The 12198-nt window shown below is 41.7% G+C and overlaps 1 protein-coding gene across 9 annotated transcripts in view; it reads left to right on the forward strand.

Moving 5' to 3' along the window:
* The window catches only part of MLLT10 (MLLT10 histone lysine methyltransferase DOT1L cofactor), a 258622-nt gene that overhangs the window by 97503 nt on the left and 148921 nt on the right, over nt 1-12198 (forward strand). For 7 of the 9 annotated variants that reach the window (XR_008843863.1, XM_056519264.1, XM_056519263.1 and 4 more), the window contains one exon: nt 6983-7092. The exons of the other annotated variants lie outside the window; for them this stretch is intronic. Coding sequence is in view for 6 of the 7 variants with exons in the window: in XM_056519264.1 (XP_056375239.1) it covers nt 6983-7092 (110 nt within the window). In the remaining variant the exon portion in view is untranslated. The remainder of the gene's footprint in view (nt 1-6982; nt 7093-12198) is intronic. 9 annotated transcript variants of the gene reach the window in all.

The following is a 12198-nucleotide window of genomic DNA, read 5'->3' on the forward strand; positions in this document are numbered from 1 at the left end:
AGCGTCTCTACATGGTAAACCCCACTCAGGGTTAGTATTCATTACACTGGAGTGACCGTGGTGAAATGGCGCCTGGTGGCAGCGCAGTTAGACATAGCCACCAGCTATGTAGGTTTCATTGAAGCCGCCGGAGTCTAAATTGCTTGTTGATTTTTTCAAGTTATTCTTTTTGGCCCCGAAAAGGAAATCTATTATGGCAGATTGGCTGTGAATGCCCTAAACTCCCACTTCTTTTTGTGTGGCTGGTAAAGTGTTATTATTTCTGAGCTAACCAAATCCCAGGACACAGGTAGTCAATCCATTTACAATGTAGCTGGCTCTTTAACAAAAAAATAAATAAAAGAAATAGAAAAAAATTTCCATAATGTGTTCGGTTATAACTTTTTTTTTCCAAATTACAAATTTTTTTTTTCTCTTAGTCGCAGTTCGCTTCCCCTAAAAAGCTGTGGAATGGTAGGAACCCCCCCCCCCAGTCTGCTTGCAAATCAAAGCAAAAAATAGATTAGCAATTTCATATAAAATAACTTTTTATATGTTATAAAGCATACAAAAACAATATGTTTTGCAGTTGCTTTCATTCTTTCATCAGAAAATTTTCAGTATTTCATACTGAAAAAGCCAGTCAAAAAAGTGGCAACTAGGAGTCCCCATGCCTCTTGGGACACATACCAATCCTGCAGTGTCCTGTAGTCATGGACAGCATGAGTAATTGACAGGACTGCAGGCAGGTCCGGAGCTGGTGTGCTTGCTCCCGGCCCTCTGTGAGTCAGAGCAGAGTGATGGAGGGGGAGGAGTCATCACAGTGAGGAGAAGAGAGGGACAAGCCCCATGCCTCTGCATGGACAGAAACCTCAGAGCAATGATGGCAAGTAAATAAAGGTAATGAAAAAACGGTAAAGAGAAATATAGGTCATAGACACACAAAAGATGTACACGATCAGGATGAGCAACATATAAAAAAAATTTTTTTGGGGGGGGGGGGGCGGAATTTGACAGGTACGCTTTGAATAAAGGTGCCCTTATACCTGCAACTGCAGTTTGGCAGACACATTTTTCTATGGGGGAAAAGGGCCTATGGGGGAAATTTATCAAGGGATTTAGACTGGTTTTTCCTGTCTAAATTTGTCACACAGAAAGTCGGTCTAAATATGTGCAACTTTTCTGCGACTTTTGCTTTAGAGGATTTTTAGAACATGATGCATTCTAGGCTATTTTAGACTGACAATGCATTGGTGCTAAATTTATCAAAAACGACTTTTCAGCGACAAGTCGCATCGGCTGAAAGTACGCCGAAATCTCAGACCATGTTGGAGCAGGTTTAAATACAGTCTAAAGCATAGATCTCAAAGTCTGTGCACAGAATTTATCAAGCGCCATGCAACTTTTGATAAATTAGGCGCACAGTAGACCGGCCTAACCCTCTGTAGTTTGGTCTATATTGATGCGGGACATAGACAACTTTGATAAATATCCCCCTATGCGTGCCACAGACGTTACCTTCAAATATATTTCCGAGTTGATTCTGATTGAAACATTTGACAAGGAGTTTTTTTTCAGCCTAGAGAATGTTAAATATTTTGGTGGAATCGGCCAAAGTTACAGAGCAGGAAGAGCTGAGCAGATTGATTTATAGTTTTATGGGAAAATATTTAATATAACTTGTCATTTATTGATCTAAATCTTTAAAATCTAGGCTTAAGAGGTCAGTGGGCGGTCCTCATCAGTGATTGGCAGGCTTTCCTTCATGACTTTGCTGTCAGTCACTGAGTAGCACTGCCCACTGGACTCCTAAGCCCAGAATGACCAGACGTTTAGATCAATTACTTATTCTGCTAATTCTCACAAAAATCGGTCTGCCCGACTATTCCCGCTCTTTATCATACTGCCTGCAGATAGATCTGCATTTTTAATGTGACAGGTTCTCTCTAAAAGAGTATTCTAAATATTCTGTTACATTCTTATCTTGCACCGATCCAGAGTTACAGTCTATGTTACAGTGCAGAGCTGGATTTACAATTTTGTAGGCTTTGGAGCTGAAATCTTTCCGTGTTCCTTGCTGGTTCAATTTCTGCACAGAGATCTGCACTCTAAAGCGTCTGCTCACACGACAGGAATTCCGCTTGTGGAATTCCGCCTCAAATTAAAGCCCATAGACTTCTATGGGATTCCGCACTCCCATTCACACTTCTGAATTTCCACTTGCGGAAATTCAGAAGTGTGAATGGAAGTGCGGAATCCCATAGAAGTCTATGGGCTTTAATTTGAGGCGGAATTCTGCAAGCCAAATTTTTTTTGCCGTGTGAATAGACCCTTAGGCCACGAATAGCGGATGCTGGTCGAAAATGACAGCGCCATGACAGCTCAGAAATGCGATGGAAGTGCATTTCTGAGTAGATTCCACCAAAATAATTGACATGTTAATTCTTTTGGCGGAGGCTGGGGGTTGGGATTTCAGCGGAAAAATATCAATGTTTCTACTGCAGAAATTCCACTGTATGCATGGTGAAGCAGAATCCCATTGAAAGCAATGGGATTCTGCTGCAACAGAATTTCCGAGTAAAATTTCTCTGCCAGATTGGTCAGTATTTTTTATAAATTTTTTTTTAAAAGCAAAAAGAAGATGTTGGACCAAGCACAGCGATAAAACTGTAAACTTTTCCTTTTTCCGTGTTTTAAATGCACTCCTGCTTTTGTCTAAAAATACTGACTAAAATATGGTGTGTGTGAACATAGCCATAAGAAGGGCAGGGCTACACAGTTCACTGTATTATTATTATCTTCTTTGGGAATGTTAAAGAGTACCTGTCATCAAACCATATTTTCAAAACTAACTCCGATTATATTCCCTAACTACTCCTAACACCCCTTCTGCCCTTAGAAACTATTTCCGAGCTTTAAAAAGCTGTGTATCATACCTTTCCCCTTGCTCACATTGTGCGAGCTCCCGGCAGGAGAAAGTGGGCGTTCCCAAGTAGGTGCGACATCACTGAAGCCTGCGAGAGCTGTATCCCGCAATGCCCGACACGCACTTCCTGAGTTTGGTCTCCTGCTAGGCCGGGAGGAGACCAAACTAACTTTTTGACTTGTGCAGCGAACAAAACAGAGCCACCTAGTGGCTGTTTTTTCAATCACATTAAAAACATATAAAGGCTGAGAATTTTAACAGCAAATAAATAGCAAAGTGTCCTATAATTACATAAGGCACAATATATTAAAAGTTGTATTTGGTGACAGATACTCTTTAATGATCCACTACATTATTGGAGCTCTGCTTAGCTATCAGACATGTCAACAAGTTACAGTAAGTAGCAGAATTGTGAATGAGGCTCTGAAGTGTAATGTGAACGTGAGCTTAATAGAAGTAGAAGATAATTAAAGCTGCAGGTTGATTCTATGTATAATATGATGACTGCAGTGTATAGGTGAGCCTTTAATGAGTCTTCAGTTCTTTCACTGGCTTTTTCAGTATGAAATACTGAAAATTTTCTAATGAAAGCAATTGCAAAGGCTGGGTTCACACCACGTTTTGTTAAATACGGTTCCCGTATACGGCTGGGAGGAGGGGGGGGGGCTTAATTACGGCGCCCGCACCCAGCCGTATTCGGGAACCGTATTTAATGTATGTCTATGAACCGTAATTAAGCCCCGCCCCCTCCTCCCAGCCGTATACGGGAACCGTATTTAACAAAACGTGGTGTGAACCCAGCCAAAGCCTCATAAATAAATAATTGTATACTGGCGCAATAAATCTGATAAAAAGTGATAATTTATTACTAAGAACATAAAAATGTTGTAGAGATGGAGATAGAATCGTATATAGGAATATTGCACAGGACCCGGTATTGTATTTGCCTCCCTGTGATGGGTTGATAAACCGTTCCGTCAACAGACTACCTATCCTTCCACACGGTCTCAATTCAGATTTTGAAATCAGCCACCAGGCACTTAGTGGACAGCTTCACCATGCTCCCGGCCTCTCCTGCCCCTATCTCCCTGCGGTACCGTCTGCCTTCATGGTAATGTACGTTCCAGACACCCGATGTCACTTATCGCCTTCGAAATACTGAGGGCAGAGACGCTGCGGCTATCTGTGTGTTATACGCCGATAAACTCTTTCTGGCCCTGCAGAAGCCGCTGCAGTTACAAGATTTAAAGCGGCCACTTTAAATCATTGAACCGCAGCGGCTTCTGTGGGGCCAGAAAGATTTATCGGGGTATACACGCACTTACACACACCCTCATTTTTCCAAGGATATTTGGGTAAAAAAAACTTTTTTACCCAAATTGCCTTGGATAAATGAGGGTGCGTGTTATACCCCGATAAATACTGTGTAGGAAGGACTTATACTTCTATTCCTGGTGGATTTACTGCTGCTGTAGTTAAAATAAAAACTAGAAGGGAAAAAATAAAATAAAAAATTCCCAGCCCTATGGTGTAGTCACATGTGCTGGTTTGTATAAAACTGCAAAAAAAAAAAGTGTTGCAGAGGCATGGTCTGGGAGTCTGCTGTGCCCAGGGCTGCAGCGCCTCCTGCAGCCGCTCCCTGTCTGACCAACACACAGGGTTCTCCTGCCAGCAGCAGTGCAGTGAGTAGTAACAGGTTGGGAATCGACTCGCCACACGTGCACTATAAGCCATTCCGAGCATGGGGAGATTTCCACACATTGCCGCTGGCTGATTGTGCCCTTTTGTGTTAATCAAACAGGGAGCTGGTGTTGGGTCACAGAGGTAATTGTAAGAATTCCTGACACTAATGGCTATTAGTAGCGACAGTCTTACACACTCACTGGAAGTGACAGGTCTGCTTTAAAGTGTATCCAACTTTGAAATAACTTCTTACATGTCATAGATGTCAGAAGTTGCAATTGTTGGCCGCACCCCCTCAATCGCCAGATCGACTGGATAAAGCACTTGCCTGGGCTCTGTGTACCTCTTTTTCCTCGGTTCTCCTTGGAAAGCTGATGGCATGTAGTACGGACTAAGTAAAAGTCTCATAGATGAGCAGAAACGAAGTGACATAGCACCCAGGTGCTCTCTGTCCCATTGTTCTAGTCATTGGTAAGGGTCTCAGCAGCCGGAACCACTCCCATCAAAGCTTCTGTCCTGTCTCTATGACATGTCAGACAGTAGTTTAAAGGGGTACTCCACTGGCCAACGTTAGTAACAAAATGTTCCAAACGCTGTTATGCTGCGGGGGTCGTCCACGCCCCTTGTGACGTCACAGCCACGCCCCCTCAATGCAAGTCTTTGGGAGAGGTCATCACGCCCCCTCCCATAGCCCCTTAACGACGTCGTAGTTGTACGTCCTGGTGAGCTGGTACTTAATGTACCAGGACGTACATTTACGTCCTATACATAACCGCAAGCATCGGAGCGATGCTCGGGCCATGCACGGCAGGTCCCGGCTGCTGATAGCAGCCAGGGACCCGCCTGTTATGGCGGACATCCGTGATCGTGCAGATGTCCGCCATTAACCCCTCAGATGCCGTGATCAATACAGATCACGGCATCTGCAGCATTGCGGACACTAAAATGGATGATCGGATCGCCCGCAGCGCTGCCGCGGTGACACAATCTTCCAGCATGGCAGCTGGAGGTCCCCTCAGCGGTCTCCGCTGCCTTCAACGGTCTGTGATCGAGCAGACCATAGCAGAAGATGACCTATAAATAGCCCCCTATGGGGACTATTAAAGTGTAAAATTAAAAGTTAAAAAAGTAAAAAATAAATAAAAGTTAAAACCTTTGGAAAAAAAACCTCCCCCAATAAAAACATAAATTGTCCCATTTTCCCTATTTCACCTCCAAAAAGTGTAAAAAAAAAAAAATATTTTATGTACATATTTGGTATCGCCGCATGCGTAAAATTAAATGTTCATGATACCATATGGTGAACGGTGTGAACGTAAAAAAAAATCCAAAATAGCTGCTTTTTTTTTTTTTTTATAACATTTTATATTCCCAAAAATATTAATAAAAAATGTATTACCATATTTGCTTACATAAAATTTTTATCAATAAAAAGTACAGGTCACGGTGCAAAAAATGAGCCCTCATACCGCCGCTTATATGGAAAAATTAAAAAGTTATAGGTCTTCAAAATAGGGGGATTTTAAACGTACTAATTTGGTTAAAAAGTTTGTGATTAAAAAAAAACTAAAAAACACTATAATAGAAAAGTATATAATCATGGATATCATTTTAATCGTATTGACCCAAAGAATAAAGAACACATGTTATTTTTACCGTAAATTGTACGCCGTGAAAATTAAACCGTCCAAAATTAGCAAAATTGCGGTTTTCTTTTTAATTTCCCCACACAAATAGTATTTTTTTTTGGTTGCGCCATACATTTTATGGTAAAGCAAGTGATGGCATTACAACGGACAACTGGTCGCGCAAAAAACAAGCCCTCATACTAGTCTGTGGATGAAAATATAAAAGAGTTATGATTTTTTGAAGGCGAGGAGGAATGCAATAAAGAAAAAGTACAGTGACTATTTCAAAATGAAAAACCGCAGCCTGAAATCCACATTGTGTACATTTTAGTTCAGATTTGTTAGTGGGAATTATGTAAATAAAATTTTTTTTAAAATAAATAAAATAAATAAATAATAATTTCAGACTACACTGCAGATTTTTACTACCACATTGTGTTTTATGGGGAAAATCTGCTTTAAACCTGTAGCGAATCCACAAAAAAATTTGCCATACTGCGGGTTTTTTCTATAGCATGTGAAAGTAATTTCCTAAAATATCATGTACTGCAGCCATACTGTAATACTCTACAGATTTTACATGCACAAATACACAACGTTCCTGTCCTGTGTGAAAGTAGCCTAAAGCGATGATGACGTTTATCCGGTGATCCGTGTCAGGCGGTTGTAGGAGATGTGTACCTGAGCAGTAGTAGTGGGATGAGATTGGTCTCCTGGTTAGGACTACTTTATGTCTCATGTAGTAACAGACCCTTCTCTCTTCTAGGTTGGGCTCATGTGGTATGTGCACTATATATTCCAGAAGTCCAGTTTGCTAATGTTTCTACGATGGAGCCTATTGTCTTACAGTCGGTGCCACATGAACGATACAATAAGGTAAATGAGCTATTTTATTTTATAGTACCCTCGTCTTTATAGTCATGTTTTATAAGTTCCATTGGTCCAAAACTGCTGTGAAGTCTACATAGTGAATGTATTCCCACCGGAAGCATTTATGATGTCCTCAGGGTACAAATCTGAAACCCTCATTTCATGGGAAAATGAGGATCCCCAACCCATTTCTTTGCTTCAGAGAGGCTGCTGGTTGCATAGTTAAGAAAGTGACTGTGTTAGCATGCAGCGGTGTGAGATGGGTATTGACCCAGTGTTATGATGCCAAACACCAAGGACGTAAGGTCTAGTGATGCACAACCCCTGTCCTTCTATTGCAGCTAAAAAGGATTTTAATTTTTTTCATTCAGTACAGAAAACTTTATAAATGTGTAAATTCTGTATATTAAAGGACATCTGCAGCAAAAGACAACTTATTCCCTATCCACAGGATAGGGGATAAGTGTTTGATCGTGAGGGTCCGACCGCTGGGACCCCCTGCGATCTCCTGCACGGGGCACGGCTCTCCCGTGCAGGAGGCTTGCCGGCCGCAGCGTGATGTCGTAACACGCCTCCTCCATGTAATTCTATGGTAGAGGCAGCATTCGTGCCTCCCCACCTCTCCCATAGAACTGTATGGGGAGGGGTTGTACAGTCAGAGAGATCGACGCTACACTCATTAGCTGCTCACATAGAGCGGCAATGCGGAGCCCCGTTTGGGAGATCGCGGGGGGTCCCAGTGGTCTGACCCCCCCCCCCCCCCCCCCCGATCAGACCCCATCCTGTGGATAGGGGTTAAGTTGTCTTTTGCTGCAGATGTCCTTTAATACAATTGACATTTGCCCTTCTCTGTCTCATTTAGAGTAGGATAGCAAACAGCGTGTCAGAGCAGCCACATACAACATTTAAGGCTAGATTCACACTGCAGAATTTCTGAGAGTATTTCCATATAGAAATTCTGCTTGGAAATTCTAGTGCGTCCAATTGCTGTAAACGGGCAGACTCTCCACCACTAAAAGTATGATCCTGCTCATTCTTCTGGCACAATCAACTATGGGGACGGCAATGTACGCAGGTCACTGATTCAGTTCATAAAAAATTAAGTTCGGAGGTTTCAAATGTACCAGGCGCTAACCAGAGCTCCTCAGTGTGAACCTAGCCTTGTTGATCTAGTGAAAATGACAAGGTAAAGGAAGTCTCCGGTGGTTATGAGTGGTTTCTTTCTTTCTTTATTTTATAAACAATCTCTATAAACTCCATTAGAACAATGCTTCTAATGGCAAGGCATTAAATGGGCATTCTCATTAAAACTAATTTTAGCTATTGCACTCCGTATGGTAAATAAAAAATCTCTCTAATATACCCTGTTTAAAAAAAATCTCTTGCACAGACTTTGCATAGACTATCTCTTGCACAGATTTTGGACTCCTGCTGGCCTGGCAGAAGTCCAAAATCAGGAAATGCAGTCTGGAGTGCTGAGGGGGTGTTTGCAGCCTTAGCCAATCATAGCTCATCTCTCACTGAACTGCTCTGGGCTGTGTGTAGCAGAGTGAGCGAGGAAGTTCTCCCCTGTATGGCTTCAGATGATGTCACAGCCTGCTGGGGAACGCTCCTTCCCAGTCTGTGAATCTGACTGAGACTGAGCAGAAAATACAGAGCAATATCAAGGTAGAAATCTACAAAATAATAAGAATAAATGCAGGGGGTGGTTTATCATGAAGGGGGCAGTGAACTGGGAGGATTATAGAATTTAACAAAATCATGAGAGGTACTCTTTAAGGAAATGAAAAAATCAAGTACAGCTATTGCTTCAGCCCGGCCATTTTCCTTCCTTCGAGACCAGACAAATGTTAGTGTTTTTTTTTTGTTTAGTTTTTTTTTTTGCGACTTTTTTTTTCTTTCTTTTCCATTTTTGTGCTTTTTTTTAGTTTTTTGTAATCATAGGAAAATGAAAAAACAACAACAACCCCCAAAAGACAAAATAAATGATCATTACAGTCATTCCCATATAGGGCATGTATGTCTATCCATCTAGTTTTCAATGTATCTACAAAAGAAAAATCCTGTAGCGGATAAAAAATGCGAGTTTCATTTTGACTTTGAGTGCTGTGGGGGTTTTGTCTTTTTTGTTTTTCAAGTTGTATTTGCTTTCACCTACCCTTTTACTTGGTAAGGCTGTTCTCATTCAAAGATATCAATCTCTCATATCTTTTGATCTATCTGGGGCAGGGCCAAATGCTGTGATTATTTATTTATATATTATTTGTGTATTTTTTTATTCAGTTATTTTTGTCTTCCATATTGTGCTCACCCATAAGGTCATGAACAAACATTGCAGTCATTTTTTATTTTATTTTATTTTTTCTTACTTTCCCAGTAACTGGGACATCTTATCCCCAGTTACAGGGGGAGCATAGCTGCAGAGCTGGATCAGCTAAGACCCAGCAGCTTCCTCAACAACCCAGCATGTGGTGATCACATGGTCACTGAGACGGAAGCAGGAATCCTGTAAACCTGTCTGCTGAGCTGTGTACACAGTGCATATTGTGTATTGTATATACAGCAAAAGGAATGGTAGGAAGGATAATAAAGTGTCTCTCGTCTCATTGGAGAGTCCGTCAGTCACTGACATCAGCCTCTCCGCAGTTTCTGTTCAGCTGAAGACTTTTCAAGGATGTTCAAAAACATTGGCAGGACCAGGCCAGATTTTTTTTTATGTTGTTCAGCAGTCTGCAAGGAGTTAAATAAGTTCCTAATACTTGCCTGTTAAAAAAAATAAAATAAAAAAAAATAAAGAAATCTCATTGGTTACCATTAGATGTGTCTCACGGTATTGGGGGGGAGGGGGGGGGGGGTTTAAACTTTCTTTATGAATACAGCAGAATTATAGCTGAGTCCGCTGCATGCAGTTAAAATCCACTGAAATTAAAGACACCAGATAGAAACCCGATTGGTCACATTTAAATTAAGCACTGTGTCATTTAAACAAACTTTGTGTAGATCAATAGTTTAAGCAAATATAAAAAAAAAACTTTGTAATATATTTTATTAGGCAAAAAAGCTTCTTCCCTTTCCCCCTGTCCTGAAAGACTCTTTTCCACTCTGAAAATCAGCTCAGCTTTGTCCTGTGTCTGCAAGACAAGTGATAGAAATCTATGGAGGGGGGAGGGAGCTCCCCTCAACAGTTCTGGGAGAACTGCAAATTTCAGATGAAGCCTGCAGAGCAGAAATCTGCTGAAAATACCATATACAAGTTATATACTGGCCAGAAAAAGTGTTGCTCCTCATGTACGTGCACAAGGCAGCTTATCCTACAGAGTCACTTGAAATGACAGGTGGGCTTTAAGTCAATGGGATACATTAGGCTCTGTTGGTGTCATGCAGCGGCCCTGACGACTCCATTTTCGGTTGCTAAGTAGCCTCTGAAGCAGATGTGAACTTGGCCCAAGAACAAAGTCATGAATGTTGAAATCTGACATGCCCAATCCTTCGTTATCTTGACATCTATCACTGAGGGATAGTCAAGACATCACCCGTGGTCAGTGGGTCCATTTTTGTCACTGTCTGTCTAATGTGTCTGTGGGGTTGGTCCACTAATAGCATTTGTCATCTAGCCCCACGATAGGTGGTGAGTATATAATCAATGGGGGGTGCAACTGCTGGAACCCCCAGCGATCTCACCAATGGAGGTCTCTGAGTGCCCCCTGTGAATGTAGCTGCAGTGCACTTGTGTGGCCGCTGCTCCACCGGGACTGACATCAATATCCAAGAGTGATCTTCGCCGGTCCCATAAACACTTAGACTTGCAGCTGAGGGTTGTAAGTAAGCGTGAAATATTGCATAAAAAATATCCAGCTGACCCAACAGGCAGATTATCATGTACAACAAATAGACTTGGCCCCAACTTCTGCCGTCTGCTCTTGTCTTGTGAGACCTTTAAGGCACGGAGGAATCTGTTCCTTGCATTACAGAGGTTTTCATTACCCCTCGCGTCAGTCAGCGACGCTTTATTTTGTAATTGTCAAAGGCCTTAAGAGCTTGCACGGCTTGTAGTCGTGTTAATACAATTACTTCTCTGAAACAGAAATGTAAAATTACCGCTGAAGCTGGCGGCAATTCAACGGCGGCTGTTAAAGGTGCTGTCCCCACCCCCGACTCCCCCCTTCATACAGTATAACACCATTTCAGTGGCTTTGCATGGTAGACATTTATAGCACTGCTTCGTTTTTTAGGCTCAAAGGAATAATCTGACTAGTACAGAAATATCACAGATCATAAAGTATACTCCTGTTTTGCAATTTCTATGATATACACCCCTGTGGAAAGAATTCCTATGGAATTATAGCATTTTCCGATGTAGAAAACAGTTGTGTATAGTGAGGCTGTCATTTGGAGGTGGTGGGTTGTTTTATGATCTGTACACCTGGGGGAGTGGGGCCTTCTTGTCCTTCTTCTTTGCTCAGTGTGTCCTGTATATTTATTGGGCTTCATTAAAGGGGTACTCCGGTGGAAAGCTTATTTTTTTTTCTTTAAATCAACTGGCGCCAGAAAGTTAAACAGATTTGTAAATTGTTTCTATTAAAAAATCTTTACCCTTCCAGTACTTTTTAGCAGCTGTATGCTACAGAGGAAGTTCTTCTCTTTTTGAATTTCTTTTTTGTCTTGACCACAGTGCTCTCTGCTGACACCTGATGCCTGTATCAGGAATTGGTCCAGAGCAGGAGAAAATCCCCATAGCAAACCTCTGCTGCTCTGGACAGTTCCTGATACGGACAGAGGTGTCAGCAGAGATCACTGTGGACAAGACAAAAAAAGAAATTCAAAAAGAAAAGAATTTCCTTTGTATTATACAGCAGCTGATAAGTACTAAAAGGATTAAGATTTTTAAATAGAAGTCATTTACTAATCTGTTTAACTTTCTGGCACCAGTTCATTTAAAAAGAAAAGTTTTCCACCAGAGTACCCCTTTAAGTAGACTTTATAACAATAATGCAGTTTTGCCCAACAAGGGTGCTCCCAGCCATGCTGGGAGTTGTAGTTTCGCAACAGCTGGAGTCATCCTGGTTGGGAATCCCTGCAATAATGAAACACAGTGTACATGGAAGGCCTTAT

Source organism: Hyla sarda, chromosome 5 (genome assembly GCF_029499605.1).
Source record: "Hyla sarda isolate aHylSar1 chromosome 5, aHylSar1.hap1, whole genome shotgun sequence".
Taxonomy (NCBI): Eukaryota; Metazoa; Chordata; class Amphibia; order Anura; family Hylidae; genus Hyla; species Hyla sarda.